We start from the raw sequence: 26272 nt of genomic DNA on the forward strand, positions 1-26272 counted from the left end.
AAAAAAGCCAACTTTAGCTAAAGAGATGGGCCGGGGAGATTCCCTGTGCCCAATTGCAAGACTAGTCTTAAACACCTCCATGTGATAGTAATGCCAAATATGTCACATGTACAGTATAATGGAAATTAAGTTGAACTTGTACACAAGAGGGAAACAATTTGCTGTAATTCTAAATGGTGGTCTGACTCGTACTAATTGTTTTACAGGGTCAGTTCAGGGTCAGCTGCCTAAGTCTGATATATCTCTCTGACAGATTTGTACTGTACCCAGTACAGTGGAGATGAATGGATTTCGTTTGTCCACACACTGAAAAGTTATATAGAAACAAGACTAACAGACTACAGCCATGCTAGTGGCTCTGTGAGGCCAGCAACACAACAACAATGCTAACATGCTGATGTTTAGCATTCATCTTCATTAGGATTTGTCCTGAGGGACAGGAATGATTAAACCAAATGTCATGTTATATTCAATAACTGCTGAGACATTTCACTTTCAGTGGCGCTACAGAAAACGTCAGGAGATTTCCAAAGTCAGTTAGGATTCATCCTCTGAGGACCACGAATATCTGAACTAAATTTCATGGTAATCTAAAAGCTATTAAGATATTTCAGTTTTGACCAAAATGGAAGAGCAGCAGAGTAGGGGGACACAATCTAAGGTAAGTTTTAAATGTAAATTAATTTTTAATGCTTTGACAAATACAAATTAAATTCTTGATGACCAAGTCTGAAAGACTCAAGCCTGGCATCATAAATGGCTTTAATTCATGTAACACGCAGGGACAAACACAGGTTCAGCTGCTGGCGAGCCCCTTTCCAACCAATGTGATGCATAATCAGTCCTATAGGAGCAGAGTGTTTGTAGGTTTTATTGAGCCTGAAGAAAAACTAAAATGTTTTGCTCCAACTGGAGGCGGAAGCTAAAAAAAAACGTCTGTCCTCGGACCTAGAGGGCTGTGGTGGAGTCATGACGGCTGCCAAGATACCAGCCACTGGAGCGATACTTTAAATAATGTAAAGACCACAGGCTGAAGCGCAGCTGACTCATTACACCAAAAGGCGTCACAGAAAAGACAGATTCCACACAACGTCACAGAGCTGACATATTCAACAGAACTGGCTTGAACTTCAGTATGTCAATGAAACTGACATATCCTGAATCACATCACATATACTGGCATAGACCATAAGTATTTGGACAGTGGCAGGAGACATCCTCATACCAGCTGACAAAATCAATGGTTTGTCAGTTTCTACCAAATTATTAATTCCCAATCTGCCTCCTTAAAGGTTGAGCTTCTGGTTCAGTTAAAGGCAACTAAAACTATTTGGCTGAGGCCAGGAAAAGGTTGCCTTCATTCACGGATAAGGGAAAACAACAACACTGACTACTGGCAGGAAAACATTTGCAAACCATGATTTCCTACGTAGGAGTCCCAACCACGCACCCTGACCTTTTGCAAGCGTACAACAATGCTACTTCTGTCCTTTCTAATTAGAGAGGGCAGTGGTCAGAGCCGCAAGAGGTAGCTTGACAAGAAAATGTAGGCAAAGGTTGTTTTTGCATTTTTTTTTTTAAATCAACCAACGCTGTCATAAATCTTGTGAGGACAGCCTGGTTTGGACTGTTTTAGCTCCGTACTCCAGCACATTGGATTTAAATTCAAACAAAGAAAATGACTTTCAGATTTTATTTGAATCGCCAAAGATATGTCTATGGTAGAGAGAGGGAGAGGTGGTTGGAGACAGAGAGGGAAAATGGGAGAGAGGCTGGGCAACCGGACAGGTGAAAAAATACGAGGCAAACAGAGACGTCGAGACGGAGCAGCCGTAAGAGACAGAGAAGTAAAGCGAGAGGCAAACAGAAAAACTCAGTAGAGACGAGTAGAAAAATAGAGGGAAAAGAAAAAAGGCAGTCGTCATATAAAACATCTCCAAAAACCACCAGAAACAGTAGCTTCCCACCCTGTCTACACACACAGATATAAACACACACACACACACGCACACGCACACAAACACAAACACACACACACACACACACACACACACACACACACACACACACACACGCAAGACCCAGACAGCCAGTGGAACATCTGACTATGCCAATACTGGGCTGTTATTATAGTACATGGAGACAGAGAGAGAGAGAGAAAGGAGAGAGAGAAAAGTGAGAAAGAAAAAGTGGGACAGAGAGAGGTGTAAAAATTGAGAGAGGGAAAAAAAATGTGCGTGGGTCTAGAGAGGGTAATTCAGTGATGGATTGCAGAAGGTGGAAAGAAATAAAATAGAGCAAGAGGTATAAAAATAGGGAAAGAGAAGAAGGAAAAAAAGAGGAGAGGGACAAACAAGAAAACAGGCTAAGGCAAGACAGAGAAAGGTAAGAAGACATTAACTGAAAAAGAAAAGACGGGTCAAATTGTTCCTTAATGGGCCGATCAATACCAAACAGCCTGAAAGAGGAAGGCTCTTGTAAAGAGGTGGAGCTCTTCAAGATCTGAAAGTCTCTTATCAACAATCTGGAGTACTAACAATAACCCTAAATGATCATGTTGTAGAAGTTATAGCTGTTTGTCCAGTACACACAGATTATCAGTGAGTGAAGGTGGAAAGCACTGCCTCCTGATTACGCTCCTTCACATGTGCAGTGAGGTTTTCCTCACACACCCTGAGGTGACTGACTAAACTAAAACTAAAAACAACTAAAGATTTTCTCTCTAAATTTAGTTACTAGATTCCTTTATGACGATTAGGAGCCTCACTCATTTAATATGAGGACCTTTGATATAAGAACTGAAGTGTTTGCTCTTTCTTCTGCAGGGTTAAGGTTTAATTTTCATTTAATAACGTCCACCTGTCAAGTTTTCAATCTTTTTACAGTATCTTGATTTGTTTAATCCGGTGGTTGGTAAATATAAAAAGCTTCTTCTCTTTCAGATTTGCTGACTTCCTGTAAATCCACAGTGTTTTTTTTCTCAAGACTGGAGTGAAAGCCACTAATAGAGAGATATTAAAACCAAAGTGCACCTTAAAGAGCGGCTGCAGTGTTGAACAAACACGCTTGCTCAGATCACTGAATTGTTTCTACTCCAAAATACACAAGGGATTGGCTTAGTGTCTGATAATAAATCCCCAGAGGGCCAGCAGAGCCATGGGAATGCTACAGAATTGAGCACCATCAGCCTCCTTACCGGCCACTCTTCCACCGTCTTCCTGGGAAAAAAATACGCCTCTTAAGCCAAATGAGTCTCCACCACAACTAGTCCGCTACAAATTTGTACTCAAAACTTAAAGACAAATAGATATAGGCAATGTAAATTAGCGCCCTAAGAAAAGGAATGGAAAGGGAATATGTATATATTATTAGAAAAGGCATCCCTTCACATCCTCTCTGAAAAAAAAGAGTCCTGTTTATGATTAGTTTTTACGACACGCAGCACTGTCTTGTATGTTGCTAAGTTCTCATTTTGTCACAGAGCTCTCAATCTCACTGTAAAAGCCTAATTAAAAACAGAAATAAACGAAAAAGTTACAGCACAAAAACTACATCCAACATACACACACACACACTGTGCAGCTCACAGCAGCAAAGCCGAGCTCTGCTGTGTCAGCATATGAAATATGAAACTTATCAAAACAAAATGTAGGAGCTGTGTCTTTTTCCCTTTGATGTTTTCAGGAAAAACAGCGGAGGAGGATCCAAAAATAGCGAGCTAGAGTTTTCTAAATCCTAGAAACAATAAACTGGAGGAGAGAAACAACCCACCCACACTCAAAAAAGGCTGGAAAAATTCATTATGATGTTTTCGTTGGACAGGACGAGGTGGGGAGACCAACACAGACGTGCAACATAAAGTGCATACGCATATGCAGAGTTACAGCACTCAAGACTGGTGTGTGCATAGACCTGTGTATTAATAAGAGAGCTAAAGAACGATACAGGTGCAATGTGAGAGAGAGATGATGGTATAGCTAAAAAAAAAAAAAAAAAAAGGAACGTTAATACACACACACTGAAGATGCACTGCCAAGGCCATTCTGCATGAGTGGAGTGTGTGTGTGTGGTGCTGACATTTAGAGGCAGGGTAAGTGTGTAGGCGTGGGGTTGCACAGTGAAAAGGCCATACTATGTAACCCTACAGTGGGACGCCATGACTGACATCTGTGTGGGGTTGTATGAGGGTGGATGTGTGTGTGTGTGTGTGTGTGTGTGTGTGTGTGTGTGTGTGTGTGTGTGTGTGTGTGTGTGTACGCACTGAGAAGGGAGGGGCTGTAGTAGCACTGGAAAACAACCAGTTCAAATGAAAGCAACTGGTATGACTGTGGAACCAGAGCAACCACAACAACTGCTAAAAACCTAATTCCATTTAAAAGCTGCAGACGTTTTGTTGCAAGACTTTACAGACTTTGAGACTTTACATGATCAAAGCACAAAGAGTCCTTCTGTAACTGAAAACTCATCCAGCAACCCAGTTCATTCATTCACATTTTTCAGGTCTGCCTGTTGCTCCACCACAAAATAAACAACGCTTTACAAACTCAGTGAACACAAGACATGAGCATCAGGTTATGATATGCAAGTTGTTATTTTTCCATTTAATTAATTATTATTAATGAAATAACTGAAATACAGTTGATCTGTCAAAATAAAAGTTTAAAGATGAGCTTACGTGGATGCGAGAGACTCGCTGGTAGGAGGCATCAGCACAGACGCCTGCACACAACCTGAAGAGGTCTTTCATCACTGACTGCTTCTCTGCTCATATGGTGAATTGTTGAATACTTCTCAAACACACACACACACACACACACACGCTTAACCCACATGTGAACTTAAGGATAAGCATAACACACTCACAATCACACAAACGTATCTCACAGAATTTGTTTTCTACCTTGGAGCACAGACAACAGTCTGTCAGCCATGGGCACATTCACAGCCCCTGCTTCTGCCCAATGTAGCTGCATGGGAGACCCTGTAGCGCTGAAACAGCTGTGGGTCATCAGCTCGTCACAGGCCACAGAGTGAGTCTCAGTCAGCTGCCTTCAACTCCACCATTCAACTCATTAAAAGCTCTGTGTGTGTGTCCTACCTTGTCGCTGTCTACAGTGTTCTGGGACGTCCTGGATGCGATGGAGATGGTATCTGGTTGGCTGCTGCCATCTCCCTGACTGTCTCCATCTTCACCTCCCTCCCTGAATACACACACATACACATACAATCAGATTGAATGCCTTATTTCAAATCACTGGAACACCTGCAGTGTGTGTGAGATGCCTTTCTACACACTGTGAAACAATGATGTCATTACATTTGGTGACAATAGAATGTTTTTGCACTGCCACTGTTTACAATGACGACATTTCTAGCTGTGGCAGCACCAGGGCTGAGAAATAGTCAAGTTCTAAATCTCCTCATAGAGCGAGCATTTGAGGAATGATCGCTCAAATAGCAGGTGTGTTACTGGCTGTACATTTCACTGAGTTTACAGAGGATTCAGTCAGTCTGTGAGGGTCAGTTGGTGTGGAAACTCCTGCACCTCTGCAGAACAGATGCAGAGGTGTTTTTAAAAGGAGAGTTGTGTTTGTAAAGAGAAATTTCTTGACAACAGATCAGCATTGAACTAGTAACATAAACACACTAAAACATCAGTATACTTTTCTTCATGCAGCTTATCATTCCATCCTTCCTTTGAAGTTTGTTTCATGAATCATTTTTTCATGAATGAAGTTTCTTTCCTCAGTGATGTTTGTAACCTCAGTGTTTCTACGACTGAGAGAATAATAACTACCCGTGGTGATAACTCTTCTGTCTTCTGTGTGCACGTGTGCTTGCTTACCTCTTTGTGTTATTCCTGGGTTTGGTCAGTGCTGGTGTTTTAGGCAGATGAACAGGCTCCTTGAGTGCCCCCTTCAGGTGAGTCATCCTCTCCTGGATCACCTCCCTGATGTTTTTAATCCACTCCTGTTTAGCTTCCATACTGGACGCCTGGAGGAGAAACAACAACATAATTCTCATAAAACCCTATTCTGACAGCAAATGTGTTTGTATACATCTAATCAGAGGACAGGGAACTTTTACTTACTTTTAGCACAGTTTTATTATCAGAGGAAGGGGTTCTTCCTGCCCACAGAGCAAATTTACACGGGTCTCCCTCAATGTGCTCAGTCACCCCCAACTCTGATGTCTGCAGCACAGCAACAAGGGAAGAATGTATAATTATCAGAAACGTGAGTCAGCGACAATGCATTCAACTACACACACACAGTCACACACACCCACCAGTAGTCTGTTCTTGTACTGATACTTGGTTCTGCCAGCTGAGTCTTTGATCTCTTTGCTGAAGACCAGGGAGAACTCAAACAGGAAGAGGTGTCGGTCCCTTCCCTTCCTGATTAGCGAGCGTGGATCCCAAACCTGGAAACTGTCCTGCAGGATCAGCTCGCCCTGCACCTCCAGGTTCTCCTCAAAGCCTGAGGGAGAGGAGAACTCTGAGTTAATATCAACCAACCACATCAATCAAGTCTGAGCACACAGTCAGTCATTAGAAGGAACAGAAAAACATCAACAGTAATTAATAACACTTTGTTTTGTATTAAAAAAATGCTCCAGACAAAGAATATAAACTCTAGTGAGAATGGGAGCAATGCTAACAACTTATATTTACTATATTTTTATGGACAGTATCTTACCCTCCAACATGGCGAGATGCATAGCATCATTAGCTCTCTTAGGAACACTGAGCATCACCTCCAAACCATCTTTAATCTCCCCTTTACCCTCCTCACAGCAAGACAATAACTCCTGCAGGAGGAGAGGATTTTAAATGTGATGAGAGGACATAACAGTGCAAAAGTTGAAAGACATCAGTATGTGTAAGTGCATATGTGTGCGTATGTGTATCTACCTTAAGCAGTAGTTGGTACTTGGTGATCCTCTGGACTGGTTTGATGAGGTAGGAGGAGATGGAGTTAGCCAGTCCACGTCTCTGCTGAATGTCCTATTCACACACACAGAAACAAAATTATAGCAAACACCAAAATAAAATGAAATAACTGAAGCTGTCATAAATGTCAGCTGTTCCGTTCAGTATACTGCTGCTGCTGCTGGGAACTTTTTCAATGATCAAACAGCACCATCTGCTGACAAAACACGGGAACTACACAGTGATCACACACTCCAGCTGCAGGAGGGAAATCAGAAACCTGCAGCTGTTCAGTTTCCTTTCCACATCAAAGTAATCTGCTGAACAAAGCACCTACAGGAGTGCTAAACTGAAACAGTCAGCATCCATTCACAGACAGAAGTGAGACATTTTTATTTGGAATAAGTTGTTTTATGATTATTAGATGGAATAAAAGGTTTGCTTTTAATGTCGTTTAGTCTTGTTTATGTTGTTATGACATGATGTGTAGGGGGTTTACTCACGTCAAAGAAGGTGCCGGCGTGCTCCAGTATGAGCTGACTGGAGTCTGGTTTATTCTTACAGTAGTCCACGTAAATGTGGAACTTATCCGCCTAACAAAAAGGTGAGGAGAGGAGACTCAACATTGTATTTTTACAGTGATTATATTATGCTCTATTTACCCTCTACCCTCAAATTAAGACAGAGGTCAGAGGTCAAATGGCTGAAATCAGGGGTCAGAAGTGTCAGCCTTTCATTCTGACCCCAACTGGAATTAAAAGCGGACACTCACCCAGGTGACGAAGCAGTGACCAACATCCTCTGGTAGCTGCTCATAGTTCACAAGCTCCTTCAGGAAAATACTGGAAACAAACAAACGCAGAAGACAATGTGAACTTGAATGGTTTTTTTTTTTTTATATGAATCAGCTGTTTAAGGTAAACTAATAAATTATCCTAAATGTTTCTCAGGGCATCTAAATAAAAACTGATTATATCCTTAGATATGGTTTCCTTCAAAATTTAGCAAAAAAAAAAAAAATGTCTTAAACCCATAAAAATGTTTATTCAAAAGTTCTGTCGGTTGAAGATTCTTTTAAGCTCTGATGAAGTCGAAGAGTAGAAGAAAATATCTTCTTGAGGAAACAACACAGAGATTTCTGGAGGTACCACAAGTACCTTTCCTCAGGGAAACTTTTGAAGTTCATGAACTGCATATGAAGGCAAACCTCAAAGATTTTCCTTCAGCTCCCCTATAGCTAAAATAGTAGAAAAAACCCAGAAAGTTCCTCTTTGGGGGGTTTTTAAAGCGATAAGAATTCTCAGAGCAAATCACAGCAAACAGTTAAGAACATTTCCACACAGTAAAGTTGGCTCATTACTGACAAATGTGCAAAATGCCCACAATGATTTATGATTGTTTTTCAACTATCATTTACAACAACTTATTGCTGTTGTTATGTCGTGTGCGTGTTGCTAGGGAAATCCTCCACCTGGTTTCAGGTACCAAGTCTAAAACTGGTCAAACATGGACCAGTTTGAGCAAAGACTGGATGATTCCTCTTGTCAGCACAGACACTAAGCTTCAATGCGTTTCTCACTTGTTGTGGAAGTCATAGATCTCCTGCATGTTGCCAAAGATAATGTGCTCCTTGTTGGCGATGCCTGGAGGAATCTCCTCCATGCTGCTGGTCATCTCCCATAGGTAGGTCTGACACACAGACAGACAGAGACAAGTAAGGCAGGTAGGAAAATATTTGCTGTGTCAAACAAAATGACACAAACAAAAGGCCTTTTCTTACCTCTAAACATTCTTGGAGATCTCTGACATAGGTCTTCTCTGTCTGCAGTAGCTCCGCCATGATGAACCTGAGGCAAGAAAATGGTTTAGACTACCAAGAGAAGCACCACAAAGAAAGATCAGATGGCTTCAATTATTTAATTGGTATAATTTTGTATCTGATTGTTCCACGATTGCATGAGCCTACTGATGTTCCTCCAAGACTTTTTAGCCCTAACAAACAATTCATGACAAGACAAAGGCATTTTAGAAGGCTGCAGAGGAGATTAGGACAATGTAAACTGTGCTATTATCACAATTATGTGTCTTTGATGTCTTAAAATTCTGAACTTACGGAATGCTATGGGACACAGATGATGGCCATTATCGGGACAGAGTGGGGAAACACTCAGTCTTTGGACTGAACAGGAATGAATTTGGCTGAATAAGGTGAATCACTGCACCTACAACTCATTCTACATACTTCATGTGTTTCAGGTTTGGGTCATGATGAAACTGTAGGTCTGGCGTTTTATAAACAAAACTTCCATAGAAATAAACACAGCTTGTACATTCTGTTTATGGGCAGCAGCAGTGTGTACAGAGTGGTTCTCCCTCTCTCTCTCTCCTCCCCTCCCCTCTTCAGTCCTGCACTCACTCTTTCTTCCTGGCAGACTTCCTCTTCTCCTCGTTGACCTCGTGGTTGGGGTCACGCAGTTTGACCTCGGGGTCGTCCGTCAGGCTGGCGGGGATAATGTCCAACTCCAAGTCTTTATTGTCCTGCGTAGAGAAACAAAAAGGGATTGTTGTTAATGATTTGAAACAAAGGCCCATCAATACCAGAAGCGACTACAGTCTAATGTATTCAAACAGCGTGTGTGTGCATTCACCTCAGAGCTGACCCCCAGGCTCCTTTCTAGGCTCTCCTGGTATTTGGCCATGCGTAAGGAGAAGTCGCGGTACCTGCGGTCCACCGTGCTCACCCATCGCTTCAGCTCTGACACGTGGGCGTGGCCTTTCTCCACCAGGTTGTCCGCCAGCTGGATCAGCAGCTTTACCTTCTCCTTGGTTTGCTGTGGGATGTTCACATACAGATTACACTGATGACATTCTGCTTACGTGAAGATGACACTCATGTTCTGGGCTCCAAAGTTATATTTTTATTTTCAGTGTATACTGTTCTCTCTCTTTTTTTTTTTTTACAGATTTGATGACTTTTGCTGTTTGTTCTCAATTCCTATTTGGACTCTACAGCTGCATCACTCAAAGAAAATAAATATTTGATTGGTTCTCGATTTATTTTCTTTGAACACTATGAACTGCTCAGTTATTATTCCAGTGTCTGACCATCTCCCCACCCTGCCATTAAACCAAATGTTCCGGAAGCTTTGAATATCAATTACCAGCTGTCAGCTCTTATTCCTGTCCATTCACAAACCCAAGTTCACTTGCCAAAATAATACAGCTAACTTTGGTTTCTGCGTTTCTGTTTCAAAAAGAAAATATAACTACTTGCTGTCAAAACTGCGCTGAGTGTGAGTACTGAGTGAATTAGGAGAGACACTCACATTCAGCTCTGGAGTGAAAGGGGACTCGCCTAGTCCCATTGGAGAGCTGCAGCTCCTTTGAGGTTTAATAAAGCTGTCAGTAGCTGAGCGTTACACACAGATACACACACACACACACACACACACAATGTACCTTTGCAGTGAGTCTGAAGTGATGGTAGTCGTTGAGGAGCTCCTGCGTTTCCTCACTGCTGTCACCAGGTGATGTGTGTGTAGCCAGGTAAACCTCACCTGTCTCCTGGATCCAATCAAGTGCCTGCACATACACGCACACATACACAACGGACAATGCTTATCTCAATCCCTTGTATTTTGTTTTTGCCCATATTAATTCACTCCCTGAAAACCAGATGCCATTTTAGTGCTGCACATTTCCCCAAAGCCACAATCGGGCCAGCAAGCTTTCTTTTTGTTTGACTAATGCACACGCACGCACACACACACAAACACAAACACGAACTGACCTGTTTGGCACTGCGTTCAAACACCAGATACTGCTGACACTGGTCCAGCCTTCGTTTCTTTAACGTCCAGAAGTGAAGGACTCTGTTCTCCCTCTGCAGCAGCTCATTCAGAATTGCTGCCCACACAAACACACAGCATTTCAATAAACGCACACTCCATTCGTTTGATTCCTAAATGTGATCCCAACCCACCGAGGAGGTTTTCAAACTAAACTGCAAATGTACTCAGTTAATTCATGAGTTGAACCATGAGCTTTAGAAAAAAAGCAGAACTCATTAAATTGGTATTGGTGTGTTTTTCAGGTCTGTTATAGTAAAAACTGTATGAGAATATATTATATTGACTAAAAATCAGCTTGATAGTAAGTTTAAGTTGGTCTTCTTGTGCAATCATCTGCATACTGACAATGTCACTGACACTGTTCCTGCTGTTACACCCACAGCGATGCAGTATTTCGGTAGTTACTGTAGTTACAGCAGTAGTAGTGTCAGCAGCACCGACCTTTAACTTGTTGTTCAGGCCCTCTGGTGTGACTGGCAGCTCCGGGCATGCTCACATTGTTCCTGTGAATGTACTTCAGAAACACCTCAGCATTCCTCCGGGCCAGAGTGCATGCCTGAAAAACAGGACAATGGCAGTTAAACACACTGACACACAACGCAAAAGGAAACGGTAGTGACACACTAACACACTGTAGATATATGCTCCTCTAACAACAATCAGTGACTTGATCCTTGAATTACTATCCAATGTCCAATATTTTTTACACGTCTGAGAAAAGAAATCACAAACTACAACTTAAAGGAAACAACTTCTCCTTTGTCCTTGGATCCAGATCGAGTGAAGCAAACTACAAACATGAAACGGACCTTGGTCATCCGAGAACTGGATGTTTATTCTGCTCTAGTGTCTTCGATTCGAGGTTAAAGATACTTTCTTGAATTAACTGTTTCAGTTCACCTTGAGGAAGGCTTCCTTCTGCTCCAGGTGTTTACTGATCAGAGGCAGAAGGTGGTCACTGTCGGCAGAGGTTCCCAGTTTATCGTGACTGCCACACCAGTCTTCATCCCGACGGTACTCCTGCTCCAGGCTCTCCAACACACTGCACACCTGGACAGACACAAAGAGTTGGTGACACCACGACAGCACTTAAAACCCTAAAAATGAGAAAACACGACGTACCTGTTCAGATGTCTTGTAAAAGGCCACAGAGGCATTTACAAGCTTCAGGCGGTCCTCCATCTTCAGCATCAACTGCTGCCAATGGACGGCCACTTTCTCAGCACAGCTTCGAATTGCCTCCGGATCATAGTGACCTGCCTGTAGCATCATCTGGTGAAAAGAAGCGACAGAGACAAGACATCTAATGGAGATATGCAGTGGAGTGGGTCTTACTTTTTCAAATTAAGTCTTACAAGTGTGCTATAGTCTACTGCACTAAATAATAAATTTAAATGAAGGATTTACCTCAGCTTTTTGCTGGACCTGCAGAGCACTTTGATGTGTCTTCTGAAGAGAGTTAGCATGGAAGAGAGACTGGAAGAAGAGGAGGAAGAGGAGGAGGAGGATCTAGTTAGTTCAGCTCAACTTTAAAGGTTCCCTGTGGAGTCTTTTGATCACTATTAACACTATGGAGCAACATTTTTATGTGCGGATCCCCGTTTTGTGTGCACTTACGAGGACACACACGCACACAGACCAACCAGTGGTTTCACTTTATATCACTGATCTACAGGTGGAAGCAACTTGTCAGAAAAAAAGACCCTCGAGGATTGGCAGGCATAGCTAACGGACATATTGATGGATGTATTTCTCTATTTTCTGGATTAAAATCACACTTTTGGAATCATTCCAGTAACTGGACACTGTGATTAATCGGCAGTGTTGTTAACCTGTAAAACAACTGACTGAAACTGACAGAAGCCATGATGTGATTTTCTTTCAAAATTTCTTTTATCAATACCTGTCATCTTTTCACTGTTAGCATTGGACCAGACCATGGTTCCACTGTGCTGTGTGTCTGTGTGTGTTTTAGCCAAGGCAGTATTACATCAGCCTGATGGAGGATACATGACTTTCATCATGTTGAGGAACACACACACACACACACACACACACACACACACACACACACATACACACACACACACACACACACACACACACACACACAGACACACCAATCACAGTTCCACAGAAGCATAAACCAAGCCAGAACACGTATGTTGGGTGTGGGCCAAAACACTGTGTTTGTGTGTGTACGTGCGTGCGTGTGTGTGTGTCTGTGTGTAGTACAGTGCTGACCAAGGGGCTTTTACCCCTTTTAGTGCTCACACACTTCTGGAGTCAGCTATTTAAAGCACTGCACAGTGTAACACATACGCATACACATGCAGAGGTAGCTTTTGAATGTGTGTGTGTGTGTGTGTGTGTGTGTGTGTGTGTGTGTGTGTGTGTGTGTGTGTGTGTGTATGTGTGTGTGTTAGCATCTGTTACTCTTCAAAGTCAATGCTGAATGAAATAATTATTGAGGCAAGACTGGGTCACATACAGATGACAAAGAAAGTGTGTGTGTGTGTGTGTGTGTGTGTGTGTGTGTGTGTGTATCAGTGTGTGCACCCATCTGCTACTATTCAAACCAACGCATACTGAAATAATTATTACTGAAGTACAGTAAGCCTGGTTTTAGCAGCAGTAATTAGGATGTGTGTGAGGGTGAGTGTGTACCTCTATAGCCATCTGGAACTGTTCATGTTCCCTCTGCAGCTGCTCAGCCTCAGACAGGGAGCTGGCATTCACCATGCTGGCATTCAACATGGACTCACCGTTACGAATCCAACCCAACACCTACACAGAGAGAGACACACACACACAGAATGTCGAATAATAAAATAATGGACTACAAATGATCAATTATGTTTGTGTTAAACCTTCAATATAAAAAACAACTCCGGTTCATTTAATGTAAAAATGTTGATGCACAGTCATCAGTCGTCTTAGTTTTAGTTTACAGTCAGTGTGCTGTTGTAGTTTGGCTACCTGGTGACACCTTCACAGACCGTGTGGCTCACCTGTCCTCTGTATCATGGCTAATAAATTATCTGGCTGCAAAGTATCTACTGATTCTATTAAAACAGCACAGTTTAGTTTTGATGGTCGACAACAAAAAAGGTGCAGCTTTATTTTAATCTTTTAATCTTTTTAATTTAATTTATTTGTCAACAAATAAACATTATTTACCAATATATTTTTATGTATTTATTCTTTTGGATAATAGAGTTAACAACAACACCCTCTGGCAGAGAGTTGACACTGACTTATGTTCAAGTCGCTGGTAATCTGTGCACAGTTTTACTTGCACCTTCATCATGCATTACATATAATATATTACACATATATTACACATATAATATATTCCACAAATACTGGAGATAATTTTTGCACTTTACTAAATTGTGGATGCAAATATATATTACTTAGAAGTAGATCTACGACCAGGCAAGTTACATGGGAAAGACTAGAGTAAGAAAGAATAGGAGTGACGGTGTTTCAGTATGGGTGTGTGTTTGTATGTGTGTGTGTGCCATTAGCAGGTTGCCATAAACCTCATAAATTATTCAGTTACATCCATCTGTAGCAGCAGTGTGCTTCCTGTCTCGACACACAGCATGTTCATACTCACATCTGCAGTCGTTTCTCCACAAAAACACGAAACATTTGCTTTACTGGGGAGGAAGAGCTGAGTGTTATTCTTGTCATTTCTCCAACATGGAGGAGTCCTTCCAAAATGATTTTTGTTTCTAATCATAAAAAGCAAGTCCACCTTGGTCCATTAAAGCTCTACTTTATTTCCTTTTTAGGACACAGTTTTCTTGTCTTCTTTGGCTCAGCATCAGAACAAAGCTCCGGACCTGGGTTTGGATAAATGTGGTTTGCTTAAAAGTGACTTTACTGTACAACAGGATTTTCATGTCCAAACAGGTCTGACCTTTCATTACACCAGAAGAAATCTGTCGCTTTCCCATTTAATATTATTTGCGAAAATGCATCTTATGAAAGTTTAGAAAAGTACATTTGAATTTTTATTTGTTGGAACCGGTCACCACTCCTCCTGCTCCGCCGTCCACCGTAGTATTTAAAAATGTCCCCTGAGGAAGTTGTTTCTAAGGGAAAGTGAAATGTGAAGTATGAACCTGCTGAGTGGAGGAGTGGACAGGTGGATCCAGTTTAAGCAAGAGAACATTTCAAATTTCTCTGGGGGAAAGTCAAATGAAAGGTAATGATCGATCAATCAAAAGAAAACCTGAAAAAAAAAGGACTGCTTTAGTTTTGTGTGTGGTGCTGGTGTTTTCACGTGCTTACCTGTTTAACCTCGGCCTGTAGATGGCGTAGCTGCAGAGTCTGCTCCAGCCGCGTGTGCGTGTGCTGCGCATTCAGCTCCACCTCCTGCTGCTTCTCATGGAGGAACTCCAGCAGCTCCTGAACCTGAGAGGCCAAATCCATGTCCTTCTCCCCCGTCAGTTCGATCCCTGACAAACACACAAAAACACTTTTATGTTGCTTGTTATCTATTGGTGGGAATGATTATAATAACAATAATAATACTAATACATTGACTGACAAACAAATCAATACTGATTTAATATTTGCAGCTGATTACCTTATTAATATTACACAGTATTAACATTTGAGGCATCAGTTAACCATTAATGCCTCACTTCTCCAGTAAGTGGCGCTGCTAGAGAGTGTGCATGTTCTGTGTGTGTGTGTGTGTGGTGGGTGAGAGAGATTTATCACTCCAGGGGGCAGAGAGACTGAAGCAGTGACCTCCACATATACACAAACACACACACGCAGTAAGAGGATTGTGCTGTGACGATTTTTTAACCTAATTCTGTTCCACACAACCCACTTTTCTTTGGGATCACAGTTCATGGTGCTGCCAAAGCACCAGGGCTCCCCCTCTCCTTCACTGTGGAGCAGGGAGCAGTAAATCCAGATGTGAGCCACATTCAGAGGCCAACAGGGACACACACGATAAGAACTGAAGTGCAGTGCGAAAGCAAATGCATCCCTAAAAATAATTAGGAATATGTTAAGTCTGTAGTGTATGTATAGCATAGATTCTGACTGCATGGTTGTGTGTTTTTTTTCTGTTTCTTCACTCCTTGTCCGCCCATTTTCATTTTCATCCTGACACACTAAAAGAATTTGTGTGTGTGTTTTTACCTGAAGCCTGAACCTCCATAATGTACTGGTGCAGGTCTTGACCCTGCTGCATCACTTCATAGGTCATATTGTTCATGGCTGCCTTCCTCTCTGCGTGTCGTTTCAGCCGCTGCTCTGCCAGGCCGATGTCCTCCGCGCTGCCAGAGGACGTGCCGCTGCCGCTACTGCCGCCCGCACGGCTGGCGTCGTTCAACTGACGAGACAGATCCTCGTTCCAAGCGTCCAACTCCGCTGTGACCTACAGGACCAGAAGAAACGAGTGATCAGGAGACAACACGGCACGAGCCGTTAGGTGCCACTGGGCCATTGTTGCTTTTTGTGGTGTGCATCACTGTCAGCTCTAATTAGCTCTTATCAGTGGCTGCTGGCCTGACTGAACATGTTGAAACTGTAGCGGAGGCAGCTGGTAAGAGAGAGCTGTCTGACCAGTGTCTCAGCGGATTAGAGATGTCACACAATTAGTTTGGAGTGTGACATTCTTCACGTTGTCCACGTGCAAAAGACCACAGGCTGAAAACTGAAGGGTAAAGTCACACAAAGCTAAACATTTTAAATGACGCACTCTCAGTTTGTTTTCTGAGCATATAACAATGGGCCGAAAGGTCATTTGCCTCAGCTATAATGGTGCTGCTCTACAGTAGCTCCTGATGAGCAGCACTATATCTGCCCAATAAAGTATCTGCCCAAGTTCTGTATGTCCACGTTAATACTGAACAAACACACACTCTCCCCTCACTAACCTCTATAGTATACTGCTCAAAGATGCGTAACTGGAGAAAGATGTCGAGTTTGATTTTGCGTTCGTGAAACAGCTCCTCCATCTGGCCTTGAGCCTCGTCCAGCTGCTGCAGCACGCCCTGGATGTGTGCAATGGAGCTGCAGTGCGGCGTCTTATTGGTCGACATGGCTGCGTCTCTGTAGAAAGAGATATGGAGGGAGACATTAAACCATTTGGCCCCAAACACAAGACCGCCTTCCCAACAGCTGGACCCTCTTTAGTGACACCTCTTTTTGGAGAAAGATGTTTTCAGGAGAAGAAGCAAGAAAATGGAACAATGTAGGCCCACGTGTTGTACAGAAAGTGTGAATTTCCCCCAGGGAATGAATAAAGTATCTATCTATCTAGTTTTAGATTGATTTAAACATTTTTTCATGTGTGAATGGAAGAAAAACTGCAAATCGGTACTAATAAACGTAAACCTATAAAGTAACTGCATTTTATTTTATATTATTTATGTCATTATTAGAAACCATTTATGTGAAATTCAAAAAAACATGACAAACTAGAGCATACTAGTATTTTTAATGCTGTTTTACCAACTCAAAGAGAATGGGGATAAACTAGTAGAGAGCACATCAACGAACAAGCATTCACACTCCAACTCGCAGAGTTACAGCCAAGCATTCCCTCACTACTAACATTACTTCATTTCCCTTTAACATGAACAAGAGGAGGAGAAACACAGAGACGGAGGCAGGAGAAACGAGACAGTGCGGTTTCCCAAAAAGAAAAAATATGTTAGTTTTAGATTTATGGGCCAAGACAATAATTATTATTCATAATCTTTCCTGAGCGGCTGTACGAATTTGACTTTTTAATAATGTTTTAAGTGTGAAATTTATTACCTGAGCTGCTGTATAAATCTTTCTCCCAATTTAATAACATTATAAATATTAATATCATTACCTGAGCCACAGTATTGATTTTTCTCCATTTCAAACATCATGAATAATAATTTGAATTTTATTATCACCTGAGCTGCTGTATTAATTCCTCTCCCTCTTTAATCACATTGAGTGTTGCCTCCAGGGTGGCCGTCTGCTGCTGCTGAAACTGCTGGATCAGAGTCTGAACTGAATCCACCGAGTCGCAGCACACGTCGTCCAAGAGCTGCTTCTGCAGCTCCTCCATCCATGACCACAGCTGGACAGACAGACAGACAGACAGACAGGCAGACAGACAGACAGACAGACAGGACAGGACAGGTTAGTAAATGTGCGATCAATCCATTTGTCCTCTGCTGAACCACTTAAACTTTGCCGTTTCCTGGATGAGATGCTGAAAATAAGATGAACAACCATATGACAGACTGCAGAGTTTACTGTGGTTAATGATGACATGAAAAATGAATCTAGGTTTGTATGTGCTTGGTTGTCCCACCTCCTTGGTGTGTGTGTGGAAGGAGACAGACATGTCGAGCAGCAGCTTCCTGTGCTCGACTCGCCGGACGAAGTCCTGGATTCGGACTTCCAGGTGTCTGGCTGCCTTGTAGATTTCCTCTGGATCGCACTCTCCGGTCTGAGCCAGCTGCTCAGCAGCCTCCAGCAGCTTGTCTGCATTAGTGTATGTGTTCTGAAAGGAGAAGAATGGACCTTCATCATCATCAACAGCAACACCATTAGTATTATCAATATCAGTAATAATTTAGTCTTGTACCATGGCCATTATCTTCATTATTACCCCCCCCCCAACACACAGTCGGATCACGTTGCATAAAAATTTTAGTTCCAGTTTGTGTAAATCAACAGTGCAAGGTTTCCAGTTTTTACCTTTATCTCCCCCCAAAAAAGGGACTAAATCCTGTCTGAGTGTTAAAGCTCTCAGCGTTCATCAGGAGGACAAAATGGATTAGTGTCAGTCTATTTTCGTAAGGATGAGAGATTATCTCTGGAATATTTCACATCGGGAGACACATTACATCTGAGATATTTTGGGGTTACAGGAGGATGGGGGTGTGGTACCACAGTGAGAAAAATATGTTGCTTTATGATCCCAATTATTCAAGAATATGAGTTGGGATATTTGGGTGAAAGCTTACAGCGTGGACATTTCAGACGATACATAAGAAGGATTAGTTAGAAGATAAATATTATAATTTACAAGAGATTACTACTCTTTGCTTCATGGCTGGTTTGGTTCTGGGTGAGGATTATAGCCAGGAGATGACAGGAAAGCAGAATCATCCCTGCCATCTGAATAAAATGGAAAAAAATATGTTGAAGTAAATGAATAAAGAACATTTAGTAAATAAACTGAACAAACTGAGATAAACTGATATTAAACAACCTGAAAAAAACAAAATCAGCTGATCTTAAAAATAAAACCAGGTGTTTCACAGGGACTGAATGAGATTCCATCTATCTTCACTGTACTGGGTGGAGGCAAAAATGGATCAAAACCCCAGACTATCTGTGATTCCCATTTGCCTCTAGAGGTGCAGTACCAGCTATACCATTTAAACTAAAAGCCTTCAGACCCAAAGTGGTTTGCACCTGTAAATGTTTTTTGTTTTCAATCAGACTCAGCAATTGTTAATACTAACACAAGAATGTGGAGCGTTAATGGTGAATATATCTGTGACTCGCATGTAGGTGCAGTTAAAGTCGGTGCATTGGAAACATGTTGGAGTTTCACCATAATTTAATACACCCTTAGTTTGCCTTAAAAGTTTAAAGCTGAGACACGGTGCCTTTTCAGAATTAGCCTGAATTAGCTGATGTCTCACCGTCACCTTGCGTCACAACAGCTGGCTAGAACAAGAACGTTGTTTTCAATCTCTTAACAAACTGTAAAATTCTGACCTCCCTATGTCAGTCGTGCAGCAAGTGAAGCAGTGTCAACCCTCCTCAGGGAAATTAAAACTTCAGGCAGCGGGAAGAAGCTGGAGAATTTCCAGCTTTAATGAGAGTGAATGGGTTTTCATTAAGTCTTCTTGTTTCATGTTTGGTTGGTTCTACTGGAGAAGCAGATAATCACATGTAGATGAAGAGGGCTAAAATTAAAATAGCACTAATGATGGTAAAAGGACATTAAAACTCACCCAGTGAAGCATGGATCCCACAAACACCTTAATTAAAAGGGACACTGATTTACCTCCTCACATATACACAACAAAGACACAAACACTGGTAACAGCAGAAACTAGAGCAGACTCTGTTTTCTTCATGACATAAGTGTCAATAATGAAATACACCTCAGCACGGCTTTGTGTTTGCATGTGGGGGAGACTGCCAAAGTGTAAAGTGGGTAAACATAATTAGGTATTCATGTCTTGGCATGTATCTTAAGTGTGTACTAAAATTATTAATGTTATGTATATTGCTAAGAGGAGAGTTTTACCAGCAAAACACCACAAACTGCACAGAAATGCTAATGGAGAAAAAAGGAAAGAGGGAAACCGAGAGAAGAGAGTGAGAGAGAGAGTGAGAGAGAGAGAGAGAGAGGGAGGGAGTCTGACCCAAATAATGCTGATCCACAGCAGGTTATGAGGGTTAATCCTAATCCAGAGTGTAAACATCAGATTACACAACTACACACTCTTTATAGGATTAACATTCACTCTTTTATAGGATTATCACTTTACTGAAACTCCACTGACCAAAGTGGGAAAATGATTTATTAATTACCATGGATTCTGAATACACACCTGTTTTATTCTTATTTGATTTGTGACTGCACAGACCGTACGCCCACCATGCATTTTTTTCATGAAACTAAAAAAGCACTCTGAGAAAGCCTCTACAAGAAAAAAACACTGGTGGGATAAAGTGAGTCTGTAAAGGCAGAGGAGCGTTAGCTCTGTATAACAAGAGAGAAAAATGATAGAAAGACAAAGGCGGAATGATGACATGAGGAAGGAATGAAGAAAAAGATGAGAAAAAAATAAGAGAAGAAGGGTTATACAGTGGAACCCAGTACGGCTTGGCACCGTGCAGACCAGCAGTGTGTGTGTTTGCGTGTGTGTTAAGGCGTATGTAACGTCAGCAGAGAGAGAAAGGGTTTGATGATACCGATCACATAAGATACTGTTTGACCTTTTCGTATTTGTTTCGTCTCCAAAGCAACACTCTACAGCGCACACACACATCTGCTGTCCCAGCACTTACATGACTTTAAAATACATCAAATCAGACAACTGACAACCTCAGCAGGTCACTTTTACTATGTCCCATCCGCTTCAAAGCCCTTCAACGCTTCAGCTGCATATTACTAATATTTCTGTAAACCTTGTGTGAGCTTCCTTAAGCAGCCCTAAGCGGTGTTTCTCTGTTTTGCTTTCATCTTTGTGTCCAAACCTTCAGTTCCAGTGCTTCTTACATGACAGACTGTAGCACTGAAATTCAGGAATGGATAACATCTTCTGCAGATTTTTCAGGAAAGGCTTGTAACCATAAATGGTTATGTAGAGGCATGTCTTCATGCTTCCTGCCACCACCAGGCATCGTGGTTTTGAAAATTTGGGATTAATCAAGGCAGATTACTTACAGATGCCTGCAAGGCAGGCGAATAAAAAACAAACAAAATACTCACTTAAAAATTTTCATGGTAGAAGTGGATCTTTTCTATGGATATGAACTTCCACTGACCAACTCCTGAACTCCAGAAGTACAGCTTAGTTTGAAAGTTAAATTCCTCATACTTTTCATTACAATATTTATATGGAAACCCATGTGGACAGACCAACTCACCTGAGCTACGTCTTCAAAGTCATCATGTCTCTTCTGCAGGGCTCGGGCTCTGTGGAGGGATTTCCCTACACCAGTGTGTTTGCTGAGGAAAGCCTCACCGTGGTTTTCTATCCAGTCCATCACCTGGATGAGAGAGAACACAATGATCATCTTCAGATCTCCTCCTAACACACAGGCAAGGATTAAAGGTTACCTGCTGAACCTCGTGTTCCTGGCACCGCACCCTTTTTTTCTGACCGTGTACGCACAGATCAGCGCTACAAAATGCTCTCACACCTAATGAATTAAAAATGGATCAGATGAAACCTTCACGATGTGAGCAGGTAATGTAGGTCACTGCAGCTGAGAAGGACGGGATGCTGAATATTCTGTGCCATTAGACGACTCTAGGCCAAACTTGAGCACTGACACGCTCGTGTGGCTGTTAAGGACGAGGTTTATTTTTTGTAGGGTTTTCTGCCACTGATGATTAAATTTTCAGAAAATTTCCAGAAAGGACACGTGATGTGTTGACATGTGCCGCGTTTTGTCCAATGTAAATATGAGGAAAATGTAAATATTTGGTCAGGACTTGGTATGAGAAGAAGAAGAAAATGCAGAACACTAACTGAACAGAGACCGTGAATCTGTAGCATGATATCAAACATAGCTATAGGCTAGAATTCTATGTTTATACCTTAGCTTAATTCAGCCTGGAAAGCAAGATGGCACACATCTTTATGTTATGACCTGGGCAACCTCCTTCCAAAGACTGAATCTAAAACCAGCAAATCAAAATTCAAAATGGACTCCCTCTTGACAATAACCCCTGCTCCAACATCCAGTTTGGCAGAACATACGATCACATCATTGCATCTAGAAGCAAGTTTTTGGGGCCTTGAAGGAACAGTGCGAGTGGATGAACAGTGTTGTAATTCATGACGTTAGCGTAGTGCGGTCAGTCCAGCTGGAGCCACAGAGAGGTCAGTGTAAGGTCATGACATACTCAAACTGAGGCATGCTGACTGCAGATGGACAATCTTTGCTTGAATGTGCAACTAAAACTGCCAAATAAAACTACACACCTAATATGTTTTCTTTCGGCCTTTACCTCTGCATCTCTCTCCCTCTTGCTCTCTGGGGTCACATATATCCTGTAGCATTACAACTCTGTTTGGAATAGCCCTGTTTTCAGTGATTTATAGACTATTGGTATGAGCGAACTCTCTTACTTCCTCCATGTCTCAGTTTCTACGTATGTCTCTCGCCCACTGTGTGTCTGTGTGTGTCTGTGTGTGTCTCTCTCTAGGGTCTCATACAAACTGATGCATGACGAGTACAGTTGGCAAAGCTCTGTTTTCAATGAATTTATAACCTACTGATACGATCTCTTTTTCACTGACAATTTTTCCTCTCTCTTTTTCTTTTTACACTCTTAAACACTCTCTCACACACTCTCTCGGGTCATATAAATGTTTACATGGCTGATGTCTCATGCCCCAATTCTCTCATTCAATTCTCTCTAAGTTACAATATCCCTCTCTTAAATTAATTCAGTGTGCTTTTGTTACTGTGTGTGAGTGTGTGTGTGTGTGTGTGTGCCTGCTCCAGAAACACTGAATGTGACCTCAAAACAAAAAAACAACAAGAAATATTAAGGGCTACATGGAGGTAATAATAAAAAAAAATCCATGCTCAATTATAAACTAAAGATTTTAATAATAATTTAATAATAATATGTTACTCTTCTCTGACAAATGACTCAAATGATTCTAATATTATTAAAGTAGTTGACGATAAGTTTCCAGCTATTTTTGCTTTTACTGTTTCACCAGTGGACTAGATTGACATATTTCTCTCATATGCTGACCTTTTCCTATGTTGAACAAATTTCTTTCTTTGCCTGCAGATGATACACCTTAACATCTGCAGATCTTAACTGGTTGTGCTGTTCCTTCTTTTACCCATAGGTGGCAAAGCCTAACCTGGAACTTTGGGACTGCAGCTGGATGGTATTGCCAGGGCCTGATTTCAGCTGCTTTGCATCAGTGTCACAGTGTGTACTTACTGTACTTTATGTTCATGATTATCCAGTAAAAAAAAAAAAAAGAAACTAAACGTCAGTGAGCGCACATGTGGGCTCTTAACTGAGATGCCAGGGTTTTCAGTAATGCCAGTGGTATTTGGTTGTACCTCACTCCTTCTGTATTACTGTCAGAACCACAATCACATTAAAGAAAGTAAAATAATTCTCAAGACCTCCCCCTCCCACACTGATGACGTTCACTCTGCTGGTTAAAAATACCCTTCATAAAATATAGCTGGGATATTAAATTTTGAGGTCCTGGATATCTCTAAAACATCTAGGAATCTGCGCTGACACCTTTCCAAACCCACACAGTCTGCTTGTCTGTGAAATATGAGCAGTGGTACCAGCGGAGCAGAGATCCGCTCTGAGCGTTTTATCTCAGGAATTTTTACATTACACACTGTTCAGGTGGGACGAGAGCACAGCCGAGATGAATGAACGTGCTGTGGTGATTCTCATCTGTTTCGCTGAGCAAAGTTCATCACACTCGCACACCACTACTGTCTGTTCACTTGATTACATGCTTACACACAAGATTACATCCTCCGCTGCGGTTGGAGGAAATTCTCTGAGCTCGTGGTTACATAAAAACACTTACAAACTCTTTTCAGTAAACTCAAAACTGCAATAAAATGTTAGAATGGTCTTTTTCTCAATTCCTAAAAACTTGGCAATCTGTAGAAACCAAAGTTTACATCCAATATCAACAATATATTCCCACTCTCCCACTCTGTGTTTTTTGGGCTTCTCTCTCGCTAACGCACTCCTAATGTTTTTATTTCATTTGCTTGTCGTGTGCTTTGTGCGTGCATGTTTGTGTGTGTACCTGCTGGACATCTTGCTGGAACACACACAGCTGCAGCCTCTGGTGCAGTCGGACCTTTCGATGCTGCCAAATATTCTCCAGACGCCGCTGATGGTGGAGAACCTCGTGAACCACATCCAAGATGCAGTGAACCTGCAAAATAACACAAATGTTAACTAGATTATGACATTTTTAATTTACTGTATTAGATTTGTATTTAATGTACAATACTTAAAGCTGCTTCTTTTGTAATTGACTAGCCCTGAAAACACAAATGAACACAATGGCACTGACCGCTTTGGAGTAATTGGCAGTGGCTGTCAGCGAATCAGAGTTGCCGGGACTAAGAGGCCTCTGGAGGACATCCAATAGGGCTTTACCATCCTGACTTACCTGGAAACACAGACAGGTAGGTGAGAGGGATTAGAAAGGCTGCACAGATAGACAGACCGGCAGAAAGAAAGAACGGGTAGATGAACTGAAAGGAAGACAGAAAAACCAGCGGATTTCCTGCTTTTCTGCTACTTTCCTTCTTCTCCCCCCTTCTTCATTCTCTCTTCCGTCCAAAACAAATATATACTTTCTAAATCTGCATTTTGCTTCTTACTGCTAATTGCTAAATTATACATGGAAACACACCACTGAAACCTCTGCATCACACACAGGCAGTGACTCCTGCTTCCTTTCTGCAAGAAATGAGACCTGCGTTAAGGGTTTTTACCCAAATTTTACCCTTTACCCAAATTTTTACCAGGGAAGATCATTTTAAAATAAACAATGAGCTGGCGACTAATCAGCGAATTGTTTCAACAGTATTGCTTTTTCTCTTCTTTTACTGGCTCCTCAACTGAAAAACAGCAGGTGCTAACATGAGAAAAAAACAAGATTTACATAATGAGGTGCACAAGCTAAAATGTAGGTTTTACATGGATTGTTTGTAAAGATAATTCTAAACCAAGTTTGAATACTTGCTACTGCCTTGATCAGAAGGCAGAACCAAACTGCAAGAGGGAGTTCGTTCTTTTAAACCACTGATGAAACAAACTCTACTGAGGATTCAGCGGCTGTTTCTGTCTCACTTAAAGCAGCAAAGCAGAAAACAGCTTCAGCACGTCTCTACACACACAAAACACACACACACACACACAGCAGAAACACCTGCATCTTCTTTTCTGTCCCTTTTATGATTTTGTGAAGTCACATTATTTCATGATGATGTTGTAACTCGTCTTTACCCAATTACACCAAACAAGAATGAGCTTGTGCTTACAGTTCTTTGGGTCAGTGTTTCAGGAAACCTAAAAAGAACTCCACTGTCACCACTGTGCCTTCAACTTGTTAAATATAAGCATCAAGTCAAGATAACACGATAAAAACCCTTTGCGAGTCTGTAAGCGTGTCACTTTTTGCAGCACTCTCTCAGAAAACAATGCTGCTGTAGCCTGCCATGCCTAACCGCCTCAGTCTGAGCCTCTGCCCAGAGCTTTATGTGTGTGTGTGTATATATGGACTTATCTTTTCACAGATAAGCATAAATTGAGCTAACACAGCAACAGCACGTCTAAAGATAAAACATCAGACTGCAGCAGAGAAGAGCGGGAGTGTTCCAGGACTAAATTTAGTGGAACACAAAGGGTTTTCAGACAGCAGATCTAGAAGGCGACAGTGCAGCAGTGGACCAGCGCCACCCTGTCATCACAGCCAATCACAGCCAGCCTCACTGAGCTGCCACAGAGCAGCACTTATAGCACCCAAAGGACAGACTCTGTACCCTGAAGTCTGTGTCTTTCAGGACACTTCTAATGTCCTAAAAAAAGCTCTAATCTTTGTTTTGCAGTTCAAACTCTCTGTATTTCACAGTTTGCACAGTGATACCAACGGAAACGGTATTATAACAACTACTACAACTGTTTCTTCACCATCACTGTCACAATGACAAACAATGGACACAAGTTGGAGCTTTCCTACACCACACACTG

At 41.8% G+C, this 26272-nt stretch overlaps 1 protein-coding gene across 1 annotated transcript in view; it reads right to left on the bottom strand.

Annotated features, from left to right (window-relative positions):
• The window catches only part of kalrna (kalirin RhoGEF kinase a), a 113512-nt gene that overhangs the window by 46262 nt on the left and 40978 nt on the right, over positions 1–26272 (bottom strand). Inside the window, exons 12-38 of the mRNA XM_041058131.1 lie at positions 24588–24686; positions 24315–24446; positions 21421–21543; positions 18113–18304; positions 17706–17875; positions 16692–16866; positions 15952–16189; positions 15085–15251; positions 13450–13569; positions 12190–12258; positions 11905–12054; positions 11683–11832; positions 11224–11338; positions 10722–10837; positions 10391–10513; positions 9580–9762; positions 9348–9469; positions 8712–8778; positions 8511–8620; positions 7704–7773; positions 7435–7524; positions 6914–7006; positions 6699–6810; positions 6289–6479; positions 6092–6193; positions 5846–5994; positions 5099–5201 (exon numbers count right to left, since the gene is read on the bottom strand). Of these exons, the coding sequence (XP_040914065.1) occupies positions 5099–5201; positions 5846–5994; positions 6092–6193; positions 6289–6479; positions 6699–6810; positions 6914–7006; positions 7435–7524; positions 7704–7773; positions 8511–8620; positions 8712–8778; positions 9348–9469; positions 9580–9762; positions 10391–10513; positions 10722–10837; positions 11224–11338; positions 11683–11832; positions 11905–12054; positions 12190–12258; positions 13450–13569; positions 15085–15251; positions 15952–16189; positions 16692–16866; positions 17706–17875; positions 18113–18304; positions 21421–21543; positions 24315–24446; positions 24588–24686 (3531 nt within the window). The remainder of the gene's footprint in view (positions 1–5098; positions 5202–5845; positions 5995–6091; positions 6194–6288; positions 6480–6698; positions 6811–6913; positions 7007–7434; positions 7525–7703; positions 7774–8510; positions 8621–8711; positions 8779–9347; positions 9470–9579; positions 9763–10390; positions 10514–10721; positions 10838–11223; positions 11339–11682; positions 11833–11904; positions 12055–12189; positions 12259–13449; positions 13570–15084; positions 15252–15951; positions 16190–16691; positions 16867–17705; positions 17876–18112; positions 18305–21420; positions 21544–24314; positions 24447–24587; positions 24687–26272) is intronic.

Source organism: Toxotes jaculatrix, chromosome 15, assembly GCF_017976425.1.
Source record: "Toxotes jaculatrix isolate fToxJac2 chromosome 15, fToxJac2.pri, whole genome shotgun sequence".
Taxonomy (NCBI): domain Eukaryota; kingdom Metazoa; phylum Chordata; class Actinopteri; family Toxotidae; genus Toxotes; species Toxotes jaculatrix.